Here is a 17464-nt window from a genome sequence, read left to right on the forward strand (position 1 = left end):
ACTCTTGCTTCCTCCCACCACCAACTTTTTAATTGAAGCCATTGCGATCAAGGACAGCCTGTCCCAATGTTTCCCAGTCAATAGGAATCATCATATGTTCTGAAGAGAAGGAATCGAGAAGGCCAAGAACAAACGGTGACTGAGGTCCGTAATTAGAAATTGCAGCTTTCATTTCTTTCAAAAATTTAAATTGTAGGGCTGTAAAAGTCACATTCTGGCCACGGTTTGGGAACTGAGCATTGGGGCCGAAAGCAGCCCATGTTATTGGGAATAGATCTAATTCCACAAGATAGGTGGAGGCAAAGGGAAATCTTTTTTAACAGGGAAGGCTTGTGGCGGAGAGATAGGAGAAGCAGGAGAAGTGGCACCTAGCAATTTTAATAACTGTTGTAACATCTCTAAAATACGCTGCAAATCAGAATTTCCTTCAGATGAAGGAGGCATTAGCTCTTCTTCCAATTCCTTGTCCTCAGCAACCGGGGTGTAAATATGTTTCTCTCTAGGATCATTCCTCTCTAAAGCTCCAGATGCCTCACCTCCTGTGGCAGTATCGCCACGCTCTGAGTCAGTTTCAAATAACTCTAATGCCTGAATAATTGAACTACACAAAGTCCACAAAGTCAGAGGCATCATTTGCCCTCGCTGATGAGCTCGATGCAGGACTTTAACCACTTGTAACCATTCCTTTTGATTTAATTGCACTTTGGTTTGATATTGAAACCAATAACAATGTTGTCCAACATGGGCAAACAATCACGTCAAAGTCTTATGTTCCTTAACTAACTTCTACTCCTATAGACATCAACAGTCCCTGGAGTAACCGCAAATATTCAGAGGCCAGAGAGGTGGAATTCCCCATAATTTTCCCATGGGTCCCCCTTCTTATTTATTTACCTGCCTGCGGTCTCCCTGCGCCTGCCTGGGGTGTTCCCCCTCCGGTTCCTTGCTCTTGTGGAGCCACGGATCCTGCCGAATACGCCAGATGTTGGGGTCCGCGTGTTTCCTAAACAAAGGAATGAACACACAAGACAACACAAGACAAACATGGCAGCTGCCCCCAATGGCGCGCTCTGCTTTATTTTATACAGTCGTTTGTGGAATGTTACCAAGTCACAAGACACATTATTGTTTTTCTGACCTTTCCCTGACTTTCTGGATTTTCAAGATGTTTACACATAAACAAGCCCCCAGGGTCTGCCCTTTGCAGCTGGCTCCTTTGTCCTCCCTGCAAACAGGGAAGGAACACCCTGCTTCATTTGCAAGAGCAGGACTTGCGAGCACGTAGTCCTCTACAGCTGGGATTACAGGTGCCCACCACTATGCCTGGCTAATTTTTGTATTTTTAGTAGAGACGGGGTTTTACCATGTTGACCAGGCTGGTCTCGAACTCCTGACCTCAAATGATCCTCCTGTCTCGGCCTCCCAAATTGCTGGGATTACAGGTGTGAGCCACCATGCCCGGCCTCCAGTTTATACATTTGGATCTGTTTCTGAGCCATTTTATTTCATTTGTGTACTTGTCTTCTCATGCACTGTTATCATATTATCTTAATTATTGATTTTTTTTGTTGAGACAGAATCTCGCTCAGTCGCCCAGGGTGGAGTGCAGTGGTGCACTCTCTGCTCACCACAACCTCCGCCTCTAGGGCTCAAGCGATTCTCCTGCCTCAGCCTCCCTAGTAGCCAGGATTACAGGCACCTGCCATCCTGCCTGGCTAATTTTTGTGTTGGGGAAACCAGCCCCACACCACTCGGTGTGTACCCCGAGTCCAGCAGAGACAAAGGAATTAGAAAGAGACAGAATAAGAGTTTAAAAGTCAGGTCCGAGGGACTGGAGCATCGGAGGCTTGCTCACAGCCCCAAGATCTTCGTCTCCACCCAATTTATTGGTTTACAAGCTCTTTGTTCTTGAGGCAAATGGGAGGGGTAGGAAGGGATGAAGAAAAGGATTCATCAGTGGAGGAGAACTCTGAATTTCCTTGAGCAAAGGCATGCGTCTAAAGTACTTAAGATCTTTAACTTATTGGGACTGATGTCAGTAGGAGTGGGTTTCAGGAGAAACCAAGATGATTATACTCCACTGCTTCAAGGAGGTGTTATTTCCCTGAGCAACCTGTGGAATGCCGGAGCGGTTATGCTCTTGGGGCATAAAGACATGAAGGCAATAAGGAGACTTTTCTCCTCAGAGGCCACCCATGGCTCCCCATGGCTGTCTCACACAGGGAAGACCAACTCATCTGGCATCCAAGAAACTCTCTTTCTCACATTTTCGTATTTTTGTAGAGATGGGATTTCACCATGTTGGCCAGGCTGGTCTCAAACTCCTGATCTCAGGTGACCCACCTGCCTCAGCCTCACAAAATGATGGTATTATAGGCGTGAGCCACCAAGCCCAGCCAATAGTTGTTTTAGTGTCCGGTAGGAATAGTTGTTCTTATTGCTTTTCCTATTTATTCTTTTTTTTAAAAAATTAATTTTTGTTATTATTATTATTATTATTATTAATAGACAGGGTTTCACCAGGTTGGCCAGGCTGATCTGGAAGTCCTGACCTGAAGTGATCCACCCACCTCAGCCTCCCAAAGTGCTGGGATTACGGATGTGAGCCACCACGCCCGGCCTCCTATTTATTCTTGTTCTCTTACTTTTCCATATGATCTTGAGATTCAGCTTTCTGTGATACAAGGAAATACAACAACCCGTTTTTATTGGAGTTGTATTAAATTTGTAAATTTATTGAGGAAGGTTTGACATTATCTATGTTGGGTTTTACTTTCTGAGGACATTATATCTTTCCATTCGTTTAGGTTTTCTTTTTTTTCCCCCCATTTGTTAGGTTTCCTTTTGTATCCTTAAGAGATGTTTTAAAATTTTCCTCAGATAGGTGTTGCACATTTCCTCTTAGTTTTATATTTTAGTTGCTATTATAAATAGGGTGTGTTCTTCCATTATATTTTCTAAATAATTGTTGTTCATGCATAAGACTTACTACCTTACTTTCGTAGGGTAGAAGAATATAAAATTAAGAATTCTCATACTGTATATGGTTTTTCAGGAATTTCCATTTGTTCAGATATGTAATTATTTTATCTTCAGATATTGAGAGGCTTGCCATTTCTTATTCAATTTTGGTTTGCATTTTGTTTCTTTCCCAGTTCGTACTTCGTTTTTTTTCTCTTGTCTGGTTGTACTGGCTGATACTCCCTACAGTGCTGAACAGTAGTGGTGCTAGTTGACATTCCTATGTGGATGGTCTTCAGTGCCTTTAGGGTCTTACCAAGAAGGATCATGTCAGCTTTGATCTATTTTTCCATCTCATGTTAAATAGTTGTTGATTCTTGTTTTGTTACTTTAAATTAAGAATGAATGTTGAATTTTTCATGCTTTTAAAGCGTGTCTGATGGTGAAGATAGATTCTCCCCCTTAGACCCATTGTAATGAATTTTATTAATAACTTAAAAAATGTTTGAATTAACTTTGCATTTATGGAATAAACATTACCTGGTCATAATATAATGCTGGAAGTTGTCTGCCAAAATTGAAGTTAGGATTTTTACAGTTGATTCTTATACTTGTGATTAGTGTATTACTTACTTATCTTCCTTCATTTCTCCCTCCCTTGTCAGTTTAAATGTGTGGTAGAATTCCTTAAAAAAAGGTCTGGGCCAGGAGTGGTGGCTTACCTGTAATCCTAGCACTTTGGGAGGCTGAGGCGGGTGGATCATTGAGCTTGGGAGTTCAAGACCAGCCTAAGCAACATGGCAAAATCCTGTCTCTATTTTAAAAAAAAAACAATAAAAAAAGCCTGGGTCTGGTGCTTATTGGTTGGTTAGGGGTGCATATATAAGTATTTTTTTGCTGCCTGCAACGTTATTTCATCTGTGCAAATGGTTATTTTTAGCATGTTCATCTCTTGGTGTCAGTAAAGCTTTTGAACAATTCTGTTTTTTAATAGAAACTTGTCTATTTGCCCAGATTTTTATTAAAGTTATTTGCATAAGACTTTGTGTAGAATTCTTTCTTATGATTTTTATGATTTTCTGTTTTTGCTTTGCACATTTTATTTTGTATTATATGTGGGCTTTCTCTCCTGCCCTTATTTTATTTTTCTTAATTGGGGTAAGTAGTGGGGTGTACAGGTGCTTAAAGTAAACTTTACCCTTTTTCACATAAAAAAAAATTGATTGTAACTTGTAACTTTAAGTGTGCCAACCCAGGCCACGTTACTAGGGGGAGCGTGAGGAGTTTCATAACTTGAATGCTTTTTTTCAAAATAGGCAGTCGTGATTGAGTCATCATGATTGAGTAGTGCTTAGGAAAACCAAGAGAGATGCATTTATTTTGAGCACATTTCATGTATATTAAAGGTCATCATAGTTGTGATGACTTCTTCCGCTTTTCATTTTATGGACCTATTGTATGGTGTATCATAATCTATTTCTTCTAAGGCAGGGTTGTTGCTACCAGGAAACCTGTGAAACTTTTATGTAGTGAGTTTTTTTCATTTTTCATTTGTATTCACTTTTTTTTTTTTTTTTAAATGGAGTTTCACTCTTGTCACCCAAGCTGGAGTGTAATGGCATGGTCTTGGCTCACCACAACCTCCGCCTCCTTGGTTCAGGTGATTCTCCTGCCTCAGCCTCCCAAGTAGCTGGGATTACAGGAACCCGCCACCACACCTGGCTAATTTTTTGTGTTTTTAGTAGAGATGGGGGGTTTCGCTATGTTCGCCAGGATGGTGTTGAACTCCTGACAGGTGATCCACCGGCCTCAGCCTCCAAAGTGTTGGGATTCCAGGCATGAGCCACCACACCCTGCCTGTATTCACATTTTCCATTTGTCATCCTCTTCAATTTCCCCACTTCCAATAATTGAGAAACCTAAAACCTTAAAATAACAACAAAAGTGCCTAACAAGGAGCAACCCCTCTTACTAGTACATTGCTAATGTAACCATTAAATAGATAAAATACTATTCATAATAAGTGAAATTAAGTGGAAAGATGTAATGTGTTTCTATGACCTCCCAGTGTTCTAATACTTATTGGTAATAAGTTGGTTCTCTCATCTTAAGTATTTCTCCTAAATCAGCTTCATTTGTAAGGTGAATTGTAACATAGATCTGTTGTTTGTGTCAATAAAATGATAATGTTATTCAGAGGCAGGGGCAAGTCCAGGTCTTGTGGGGGCTTAAAGCTTATGCAATTTGGAGGCCTTCTTTAATAAGGAATCCAAAGTGACCCAGGCAAAAGTAAGTACAGGACCTTGGAAGGGGCCTATGCAAGTTTGGACCCTGAATTTAACATCATTGCCTTCATGGTTAATCTGTCTTTTGCTCAAAGACCTTGAACTCAAACCTGGAGTGATGACTGAGGATATAGCAGGGTTGCTTGGCTCTTCGGAACAAAAAAGAGAGACCATTTTCTACAAATCTTGCCTGGCTGACAGTCCAGGTTATTAAAGATGTAAAAATGGTAGAAGGTGTGAGAATATATGTAACAACAATAACACCAACAACAAATCAAGGGTGATTATCCTTTCTAAACCTTGACTAATCTGTAAGATGTGTAGGGAAGCTGCTTCTGCCATGTAGAGGCCTTGAAGAGTAAGGATACTGGCAGGATGCCTGTGCATTGATGTTACAGAGTCTTAACAGAGGGCAGAACAGTCTCCTTGGACACCGTGGTCCTGGCTGAACTACAGCACTGGGGGACCACTGGGTGCACCACAGCCCAGGGGATGGTTTTGTTTGTTTGTTTGGCTTATTGTAGGATGGTCCAGAGATTCTAAATGAGAGGAATTTAAGTGGGTTCCAAGCTATAAAAGTTTCCTGCCTCAGTTAAAAAAAAAAAGGGTAAATTGAGTCACAACTTTCTGGGAAGAATGATCAAGTGTAAGTGAATTATAAGTGCATCTCTAGATTAATGTTAGATAGGGGCCATATATAGATTTTCTTGTATCAATTAAAGTTCTCTTTCTTCCCTCAAAGGTAGGAGAAATGCCAGGAAGAGCTGCTACTCAGGGCTTTCTGTTTGGCAAGGAAGAACTAGGGGTGGTGTGGTATTGACGGGAAATAGCTTACATATTTGGGATTCATCAGTGGGCAGGTATTGGACAGAGTGATGTGAAACTTGAGGCAATAACATATGAGGAAGCACTTGGTTTTGGAGTCACCGACTTGGTTCCAAATCCTAGCTCAGTTCCTTCTTCTCCATGGCCCCAAGCAAGTTACTCAAACCCTCTGAACTTTAATTTCCTCATGTATAAGTTGGAGATAATAAAGAATACCTCAAAGGATTGTGAAGACTACAAAAGTGTAGTTTTCAAGGGTTTTATATACAGCCTGGCATCAGGAAACACTCAGTCAGTGTCAGCTGCCTTCTAATTTAGGAAGGAAGATTTTAAAATATACATGGGAAGAGAGATAGGATTGGCTAGAGCCTTTAATTGAAATTATAGCAAGAAATTTGGGAGAACTCTTTTTTTTTTTTTTTTTTTTTGAGACAAAGTCTTGCTCAGTCACTCAGGCTAGAGTGCAGCGGCATGATCTTGGCTCACTGTAACCTCCGCCTCCTAAGTTCAAGCGATTCTCCTGCCTCAGCCTCCTGAGTAGCCAGCACTACAGACGTGCACCAACCACACCTGACTAATTTTCGTATTTTTAGTAGAGACAGGTTTTTACTATGTTGGCCAGGGTGGTCTCAAACTCCTGACCTCAGGTGAGCCACCCGCCTTGGCCTCCCAAAGTTTTGGTATTATAGGCGTGAGCCACTGTGCCCGGCTTGGGAGAACCCTTAAAGGTAACCTTTTTTCTCTGATTAAAAAAAAAGTTGAGGTATAATTTACATCTGTTAAAATGCACATATTAAATGTACAGATACATGATTTTTTACATATTTGTAGGCTCATGTGATTACCCTAATTGAGCTAAAGAACACATTTATGATCTCAAAGTTCTCTTAAGCCCCTGCTCGGTATCTGCCCTTCATCTCTCAGTTCCAGTGGTACTCTCTCTTCTGATTTCTGTCAGCATCTGTTTTTCACATTTACATAAATGGAATCATACATTACATATTCTTTGTGTTTGTTTTTGTTCCCACTCTGTATAATATTTGTGAGATTTCTCCATGTTGCATGAATCGGTGGATTTTTAAAAATAATTGCCATAGAGTATTCCTTTATATAATACCAATAGTTTGTTTATTATAATGTTGATTGATAATTGGGTTAGTTCCAGTTTTTAGCCATTAGGAATAAAGCTGCTATAAACACTGTACAGACATCCTTATGACTGTCTGTGCCATAGGGTAAGCAAGTATTTGTTGAACTTTATTAGAAACTGCCACATGGTATTCTAAAATGTTTGTACACTCAGCAGCAACGTTTGAGAGTTCCAGTTGGTCCCTAGCATCTCCAGCACTTGGTATTTTTGGCCTTTTAAAATTTTAGCCATTTTTGTGGGTGTGTAGTAATATCTTATTATAGTTTTAAAAATAACATCTGAAGTATTTTTCTCAATGTAAATTAATATATATACTTTATTGAAAAATTAGACGTTGCAGAAGTATAAATAAGAAAGTTAAAAATCAGCTATATGAAATACTTATTAATCAGAAGCCTAATATTTTTATGTATTTCCTTATAGTTTTTCCACCGTTCATATATATATAGTTTTGTTGTTGTTGTTGTTGTTGGAGATAGAGTCTCCCTCTTTTATCCAGGCTGGAATACAGTGGTGCCATCTTGGCTCACTGCAATCTCTGCCTCCCGTGTTCAAGCAGTTCTCCTGTGTCAGCCTCCCAAGTAGCTGTGAGTACAGGTGCTTGCCACCGCACTGACTAGTTTTTGTGTTTTTTGTAGAGACGGGGTTTCACTATGTTGGCCAGGCTGGTCTCAGACTCCTGACCTCAGGTAATCCACCCCCCTTGGCCTCCCAAAGTGCTGGGGTTACAGACGTGAGCCACTGCACCTGGCTTCATATATATATTTTAAAATGTAACTGACATTTTATTTTAATATATCTGGGAGTGGGCCCTGGTGTCTGTTTTTTAAAAGATTCCACAGAGAATTATGGAATGCAGCCATGCTTGAGAACCACTGAGTTAGCTCAACCCTTTTTTCTCCCTTTCCCTTATAACTTAGTATCTTGTCTGGTGCCTGTCACTCTTTATATATTGACTAACTGAATGAATGAGTGAATGATTTTTTAAAATTTAGATGAGGAAATTGATCCTCAGCTAAGCTGATATCGCCAACAAATTTCTTAAGTGCATTTTTAAGCATAGTATTAATTTTTTAAAAGTAGAAAGAATAGTACAATTAGTCACCTTATACCCATCACCCAAATTCAGCAGTTATCAAGAATTTGCTACATGTATCATTTTATTTCAGATTTTCCTTTGTGTAAGTATTTTTCAATTTAAAAAATTAATTATGAGCAATGTAGAAAGGTAGAGAACACCAGTAAGTAATTAGAAATACCATAGTCTCATCTTCATGTATATCCTTTTATGAAAGTATTTTAAAGTTAATTGCAGATATCATATCCTTTTATATACTTCAGTATACATCTCAAAAAATGGACTTTTTGAAAAATATAACCCTAGTGCCATTATTACGCTTAACTAAATTAATAACAATTAAAAAATTTAAAAATGTTTGGCAAGGGAAGCAGTGATAATCAGGATCACAAAGGAGTTGCTGTGAAATGAGCTTAGCCAAGTGGCCTAACTTATGTCCTGGAAATCCTGGCTTGACTAATGGCTCAGGGAATGGTTTGGATTTGGTGTATCTACAGTTTAGCCTTGCAGTGTTACATCTAAATTATTGTGAGAAAAGGTGGCAAAAAGTGGACTGGAAATCTGTGCGGTTAGGTGACCACATTGTTGATGCAGTAATTAACATATTAACATATCTAGTGATTAATGAACTGTAGAAGGACGAGATGGAGATCAGTTGTACGTTCCTGGGATCTGTCCTTGGTACTAGCTTGTTAAGATGGTATAATGATCTTTTTATTTTTATTTTTATTTAATTTAATATTTTTTTTTTGAGATGGAGTTTCACTCTGTCACCCAGGCTAGGGTGGAGTGTCATGATCTTGGTTTGGTTCACTGCAATCTCCTCTTCCTGGGTTCAAGCAATTCTCTACCCCAGCCTCCTGAGTAGCTGGGACTGCAGGTGCATGCCACCATGCCTGGCTAATTTTTGTATTTTTAGTAGAGATGGGGTTTCACTACATTGGCCAGGCTGAGTCCAAGTGCCTGACCTCAGGTGATCCACCCACCTCAGCTTCCCAAAGTGCTAGGATTACAGGCATGAGCCACTGCACCTGGCCATAATGATCATTTGAGTCTTTACATCTAGGTGATTGCTTGAGTGTAGGCCAGGCCTCTTCCTTGACATTGAATATTTCTGCTCTTTAATCCCAGTAGCACTGGTCCATCTCATTCCCCAATGTATACATACAGTTGGTCATTATACTACCTTATCGTGGTCTCTTCTTTAATCACACTAATCACATTTATGGGTCAGGGAGGAGGTTGGGAATGGTAGGGAAGGATCTAGACCTGGCTTCTTTGCCAAGGATCTGAGCCCCTCAGAGGAGCTTCTTATGCCAGGAAAAGTACACTATCATCAATAATTGGTGCTGGAACAGGTAAACTCCTCCCTGCCCAATTTTAAAATAATAACATACATAGACAGGAGTGTGAAATAATAAGTGTACAACTTCATGCATTTTCCAAAATGAGCTTGCTCATATACCTCTCATCTAGGTCAATAAATTGAATATTACCAGTACCCCAGAACATTCCCCCAGAGCCGCCTTCCAGTCTCTGTGGGATTTAGGAGTATATTTTTGTCAATTCCAAACTAGATTTAATTTAAAAATTTCCTATAGAAACAGTGTTAAGAGAGACTTTCTATTTCATGCTATTACTGCTCTGTGATCACCTGTTTTTGAGTGAGTTAAGCTTATGACTGGGTAGGGTTCTTGCTCACACAGACCACTTCAAACAAGGCTTCCATGAGAAAGTGTTTTTCATGCTGAGGGTTTTGCTGCTGTGTTTGGAACACAGGCCATTGGTAGATTAAGGGTCTACTTCTGTATATAAGCTACTATATCTTCTTTAGTCTGCAGTAGACCCTGATTTTCTTAACTACTTGCTTAGGAAGTTTGCTTTACAACTGGAGGACAGAAAAACTAATGTGATTTGTAAATGTACTGTTAATCTAAGAGTTCACTCAGCTAATTTAGAGTTAATTATGTTTGAGATGGTTTCAACTTCTGCCTTCATTTCCACAGGCCTTTCATGTCTGGTATTATTTATGTACAAGTGACTTACTAAAGGCACAGGGGCACAGGGCAGCTTGTGCAATTAATCGCTTGCGTGAGATAGAGGGACAGTTGTAATTTTATCTTCATCCAAGCATGGACTATGTTGGCTTGGTGAAAGCATTTGGTGTAAGAACAAAGTTCAAACGTTTATGGCTTTACCCTTTTAAAGCTGACTTGTAAAGTAAAAGGAATTTTTTTTTTTTAGAATTAGAGATTTACCAGTTTAAGAACTGTGGACTGCTTTGAAGGATCAAGATTAACTTATTAAAAATAATGAGATTGCTTTAATGATAACAAAACTAATATAAGAAATAAATCTGTGTTAGCTAATCTGATATGTGTTCATTTCTATGTATTTTGAAGACTTTTGGTCTACTCACGAACATTTCTTGGTGCCAAAACAAATATTTCCTCTCTTCCTTTCTAATCTGTAATTTGAGGTCTGACGCATAGTGAGTGTTCCTTGTATGTTGATTGAATTGAATATTTTTTCCTGTCAGAGCTTATATTTAGGTAAATTGGATCTGTAACTCAGACCCTCAATAATCAACATATCTCAGGAGAAAGTAACATTATGTTTTCAGTCGTGCTCCTTTTGACACCTTATTTTATTTTATTTTATTTTATTTTATTTATTTATTTTGAGACGGAGTCTCACTCTGTTGCCCAGGCTGGAGTGCAGTGGAGCGATCTCTGCTCACTGCAAGCTCCGCCTCCCGGGTTCATGCTATTCTCCTGCCTCAGCCTCCCCAGCAGCTGGGACTACAGGCGCCCACCACCACGCCCAGCTAATTTTTTTGTATTTTTAGTGGAGACGGGGTTTCACCTTGTTAGCCAGGATGGTTTTGATCTCCTGACCTCGTGATCCACCCACCTTGACCTCCCAAAGTGCTGGGATTACAGGAGAGAGCCACCATGCCCAGCTGACAATTTTATAATAGTACCCATTTTCAGATATTGTGTGCCTAATATTAGAGCACTCATAGTCTGGTACCTGCTCATTTACAATACAGATTTTCATCTTAGGGACAACTGTCAGTTCCATGTAGCACTTTATTTTTTGGTTATATCACATATGTACTTGCCACTTCATTTAATAAATACAACATTACAGAAACAATGGAATTCTCCTAGGTATCCTTTCCTGATCCCTTACCCTGCTACTCCTTGGAACTACTACTCTGACTTTCATGCTTATCTTGATGCATATTTTCTTTTCTTTTCTTTTTTTTTTTTTTGAGACGGAGTCTGGCTCTGTCACCGAGGCTGGAGTGTAGTGTGGTGTGATCTTGGCTCATTGTAACCTCTGCTTTCTTGGTTCAAGTGATAATCATGCCTCAGCCTCCCAAGTAGCTGGGATTACAGGTGTGTGGCACCATGCCTAGCTAATTTTTTAAATATTTTTAGTAAAGATGGGATTCCGCATGTTGGCCAGGCTGGTCTCGAACTCCTGACCTCAAGTGATCCGCCCACCTCTGCCTCCCAAAGTACTGGGATTACAGGTGCGAACCACTATACCCAACAGAGTGAGAAAATATCATTTTAAAAGACACATAGTACTTACTTATTAAGGCCAGAATCATCAATAGATGGTAATACCATGGGTGAAAGTTTGAATATACAAAGTTTGATATCCTAAATATCCATGGGGAGCAGGTTATTTACATAGTCTCAGAGTATCTCCCCTTTATAGATGCTTGTACATAATAAGTACTTACTTATTAATCATAAGGAGAAAAAATGCTAATGTTACATGGAGAAACTTGGAAGTACCACTTTAAGCCAAGTGATCAAAGTCACACATCACCAGTCATGACACACTGTCTCCTGATGAGATGCACTGAGAGCACCACATTCCTTACATTGTATTACTTCCAAAAGTATACAGTCTGCATCTAATCATGAAGAAACGTTAGGCAAATCCAAATTAAGAGCTACTCTACGAAATAAATGGCTCATACTTTTAAGAAATGTCAGTATCTTGAAAGACAAAGGAAGGCTGAGGAACCTTTTCACATTTAAGGAAACTAAAAAGACTTGACGTGTAAATGTAAGGTGCAACCCTGAACCAGGAAAAAAGAAATTGCTCTAAAGGATATTCGTGAGACAATTGTCAAAATTTGAATAAAGTCTGTAGATTAGATGCTCATATTGCATTAATGTCAAGCTCCTTGATTTTGATAATTATAATTTGGTTAAATAAGTGAATCTCTGTGTCCTAAGGAAACATATGCTGAAGTTTTTGGGGGTCATGGGTATGATGTTTACTATGTATTCTAAGTGGCTCAGGAAATTTTTTTTATACATATAAAGATAGAACAATAAAGCAAATGTGGCAAGATGTTGGCAATGAGTGAATCTGGGTGAAGTGACCTATTGTTGCAACTTCTCTGTACATTTGAAATTATTTTTTAAAAAGATCCTCCTAAGTTATACCTGGGAGTGAAATTGCTAGGTCATAGGCTCTGAATGTCTTTGAATTTACTGGCTAGTGCCACATGGTTTTCCAGGATGGTTGTACTAATTACACTCCATTGTTCCACATCTTTACCAGTACTTCACATTATCAGATTAAACATCTTTATCAGGCTTATGGGTATGAAGGAGTATCTCATTGTGGCTTTTTTTTTTTTTTTTTTTGAGACAGGGTCTCATTCTGTCACCCAGGCTGGAGTAGTGCAGTGGCGCAATCTCAGCTCACCGCAATGCCCGCCTCCCGGGTTCAAATGATTCTGCTGCCTCAACCTCCCCAGTAGCCGGGATTACAGGCGTGTGCCACCACGCCTGGCTAATTTTTTGTATTTTTAGTAGAAACGGATTTTCACTGTGTTGGCCAGGCTGGTCTCAAACTCCTGACCTCAAGGGATCTTCCCACCTCAGCCTCCCAAAGTGCTGGAATTACAGGTGCGAGCCACCATGCCTGGTCTCACTGTGGTTTTGGTTTGCATTTCTTTGATTATAGTGAAGCAGAACATATTTTCAAATGTTTCATCAGTAAGGCTACTCTTTTATGAATTGCTTGCTATATTCTTAGCCATTTTTAAAACAGAGTTCTTTGACACTTTTAAATTAATTTATTTTATGTATTAATATATTCTGGAAATTAATCCTTTGTCAACTAGATACATTGCAGTTACCTACATACTTTTGAAAGATGCTTAACTAAAATATAAAATTGAGTTATATTTTATTTAAGTTACACAGAATAAACTAGGTAAGAAGGCAGAGAAAACATTGCACAACAAGTGTTTAGGGGCTGGAGGGCTGGCATTGTTTGCAGATCTCTTCTCTCTTGGCTCAGTCTAATAATATGGGGCGACTTGAACTTGCATTCTTATCTCTGGCCCCTCTGAAAAAGGTTATTTTTAGGAAGGCTGTCTGTTGTCCCCAGTGTATTTCATTCAGAAATTTGCTGAAGAGTGTGTTCTTCCCTCTTGCTGTAACGAAACTCTTGCACTGCTAAATACTGGCCAGTACTTGGATTGAGTAACGGGCTTTCAGTGGTATTGCAGTGCCTGTAGAGCAAGAGGGTAATTCAGTAGGCACACTATCATGGTTCATCCTCTAATACTAATTAAACCTCTTTTGGAGATGGTGAAAAAAGATTAAACCACTTAGACTTGACTTCTGAAAGAGAACCTAGTAATCATTCAAGAACTTACTTTTTTCCTTCCTTCCCTTCCTTCTTTCCCTCCCTTCCCTCCCTCTTCTCCTTCCTTCCCTTCCTTCCTTCCTTCCTTTCTTCCTTCCTTTTTCTGTCTTTTCTCTTCCTTCCTTTCTTTCTCTTTCTTTCTTTCCTTTCCTTCCTTCCTTCCTTCTTTCTTTTTCTTTCTTTTCCTTCCTTCCCTCCCTCCCCTTTCTTTCTTTCTTTCTTTCTTTCTTCCTTCCCTCCCTCTCTCTCTCTTTCTTTTCCTTCCTTCCTTCCCTCCTTCCTTCCCTCTCTCTCTCTTTCTTTCTTTCCTTCCCTCCCTCCCTTCCTTCCTTTCTCTTTTCTTTATTTCTTTTTCTTTCTTTCTTTCTTTCTCTCTCTCTCCTTCCTTCCTCTCTTTTCTTTCTTTCTTTCTTTCTCTCTCTCTCTCTCCTTCCTTCCCTCCCTCTTTTCTCCCTTTCTCTTTCCTTCTTTTCCCTTCCCTTCCCTTCCTTTCCTTCCCTTCCCTCCCCTCTCCTCCCTCCCCTCCCCTCCCCTTCCCTTTCCATCTCATTTTGTCACCCAGGTTGGAGTACAGTGGCATGATCACAGCTCACTGCAGCCTCCATCTCCCGGGCTCAGGTGATCCCCCTGCCTCAGCCTCCCAAGTAGCTGGGACTACAGGCACATGCCACCATGCCCAGCTAATATTGGTATTTTTTGTGAAGAAAAGTTTCACCACGTTGCCCAGGTTGCTCTCAAACTCCTGGGCTCAAGTGATCCGCTCACCTTGACCTCTTAAAGTGTTGGGATTACAGGTATGAGCCCCCACGCCCAGCCCCTATTGCTCTAATTCTTAAGGTGACTAGGTATAAATTTTGCATGTGGGACAAAAACAAACTCCAAAATACCCGTATATCCCAAACCTAAAATCATAAAACATTAGCCCTGTAAGAAAACTAAAATTGTTTCCATTCTCTCAGTTTATAAAAGACATCAGTCATGGAGCTGGTGGTTGTCCTAAACAGGAGTTGGCTTTTGACTCCAGGTCCTCTTTCCTTTCTCCTCTAGTATTAGTCCTTCCAAAAACTGGACTATTACAGCTCTTTCTACTGATACACATATAACTCTTCCTGGGGATAGGTAGTACAACACTGTCCATTTTCCTCGTTGATTTCCTAGTAAACTGGAAAATGAGGTGATCAAAAAAGATCTTCTTTCAGGGAATTTAACATCTTAATCACTATCTCAAAAGAAAATATTTTTCTTTGTAGTCTAATGTCAGAAGTAACCTTTTGTGATACACCCCAAAGGAAGCAATGAATGATCATATGATTGTGTATGTAGTTACTCTTTATCCTTTGAAGACTTTCTCATTTTTTGTACTTAGTAGTTAGAATTGAATGACAGTGGTCATTTTTCAATTCATAAAAATTTATGCTGCTTTAAAAATCATTGGATTATTTTCTTGATGGAAAATACAATAACAGCATAGAGAGGAAAATCTCATCCTATTTTCTAGAAATAACTACTTAATGTTTTCATTTTGACATTTTTTCTATGTATAGTAGTTCATATAGTGAAGCTATAGTTTTAGATTCTGTCTTTTCTTGATTAACATTATAGTATTTAGTAATGGATGCATTTTATATCATTGTGTGGATTAATTATAATGAAGAATGCTACAGTGAACACCCTTGCCTACATTTGCCTACATTTCTAGTTATATTCTGATGACAGATTCCTAGAATTGGAGTTATTGATCATCAGCAAAACTATCTTCAGTCTTTTCATACCAAACCAACTTTGACCAAGTTGCTACTACTTCCATACTTGTACAAGTTGAGTATGAGAGTATCTGTGTCTTTCAAGTCATGGATTTTATCATTGAATAAAATGCTGCTGATTTGCTACTGTAAATAGGCCTTTGTCTAATTCACATTTCTTTTTTCACTAGTGAAAGGTTCTGTGATATTAACTATTAATATTTATGTTGTTTCTGTGAACTTTGCTTACTTTTATGCAGGAGGCTGTGTTTTTCTTATCAAATACTTTTCATATATTAAAAAATTGGCTGGGTGCGGTGGCTCACTGTAATCCCAGCACTTTGGGAGACCGAGGCAGGCAGATCACGAGGTCAGGAGATCGAGACCATCTTGGCTAACACAGTGAAACCCTGTCTCTATTAAAAATACAAAAATTAGCCGGGCGCGGTGGCGGACGCCTGTAGTCCGAGCTGCTCGCGCGGTTGAGGCAGGAGAATGGCGTGAACCCGGGAGGCGGAGCTTGCAGTGAGCTGGGATCGTGCCACTGCACTCCAGCCTGGGTGACAGAGCGAGACTCCATCTCAAAAAAAAAAAAAAATCAACTTTTTGCCATTTACGGTAAATCTTATGCCATTTTGCTTGCTTTTGATTTTATGGTTTTTGTCAGGGAGAACAGAAGTCTTTGTTTTTACACAACCTAGAGCTATACTTGGGGAGAATTATTTTTGTGTGCGTTGAGTTCTTTGGCTAATGGTACACAGGGAAGAAATCCAAGCAAGAGGATTATGGAGGACCAAAACTCCTCTTTATAATTAACAAAGATCATGGGGTAGAGACCATTTCATGCAGACACAGTGATTTCACCTCTTTTCCCACTGCAATTGTTTGTCTCTTACTTCTGAAGATGGCTGATGTCACCCATTAAACTTATTTACTTGTTTTGCATATTTAACTTCTACACAGTTAAAGTTGCCCCTTTGGTCAATTCTTCTGTCCTATGGCATTTTCTTATGTCCTGATGCTTTCTTTTAAGGTATTATCCAAAGAGATGAGTCACCCATGGAAAAAGGGCTCTCTGGTCTACGAGGAAGGGACTTTGAGCTGTCTGACGTGTTTTATTTCTCCAAGAAGGGATTTGAAGCCATTGTGGAAGATGAAGTGACCCAGAGGTTTTCCTCAGAGGAGCTAGTGTCATGGAATCTCCTCACAAGAACCAATGTAAATTTCCAGTACATCAGTCTGCGGCTCACTATGGTGTGGGTGCTGGGCGTCATAGTGCGCTATTGTGTCCTACTGCCTCTGAGGTAAGTCACGTGCCTGGTAATTTGATGATACCCTTTACTCGGCTTTCTTTTTGAATCATGTACATAATGGCCACATAAGTGTTCTGTGGTGCTTATTCCACCCATTTCTACATAGGAAATGCCACCAAACATGACCTCTGCAGGAATGTATTAAGTATCCATTTTCCTTTCACAATTTTTCCCCAAATGAAGTTGTATATTCAGAATCCAACGTGTATCTTAGAATCTGGATCCACTTTGCTATTAGAGTCCGAGCTAACTTGAGGATGGAGAGAAAAGGGAAGAAGAAGAAAGAAGAAGAAGAAGAAAGAAGAAGGAAGGAGAAGAAGGATAAGAAGAAAGAAGAAGAAGAAGAAGAAAGAAGAAAGAAGAAGAAGAAGAAAAGAAGAAGAAGAAGAAGAAGAAGAAGAAGAAGAAGAAGAAGAAGA

The 17464-nt window shown here is 39.6% G+C and overlaps 1 protein-coding gene across 1 annotated transcript in view; it reads left to right on the plus strand.

Annotated features, from left to right (window-relative positions):
- Positions 1-17464, plus strand: part of AGPAT9 (1-acylglycerol-3-phosphate O-acyltransferase 9) — an 84080-nt gene that overhangs the window by 34565 nt on the left and 32051 nt on the right. The window contains exon 4 of the mRNA XM_011941785.1: positions 16766-17036. Within this exon, the coding sequence (XP_011797175.1) occupies positions 16766-17036 (271 nt within the window). The remainder of the gene's footprint in view (positions 1-16765; positions 17037-17464) is intronic.

Source organism: Colobus angolensis, unplaced genomic scaffold (genome assembly GCF_000951035.1).
Source record: "Colobus angolensis palliatus isolate OR3802 unplaced genomic scaffold, Cang.pa_1.0 Scaffold200, whole genome shotgun sequence".
Classification (NCBI taxonomy): domain Eukaryota; kingdom Metazoa; phylum Chordata; class Mammalia; order Primates; family Cercopithecidae; genus Colobus; species Colobus angolensis.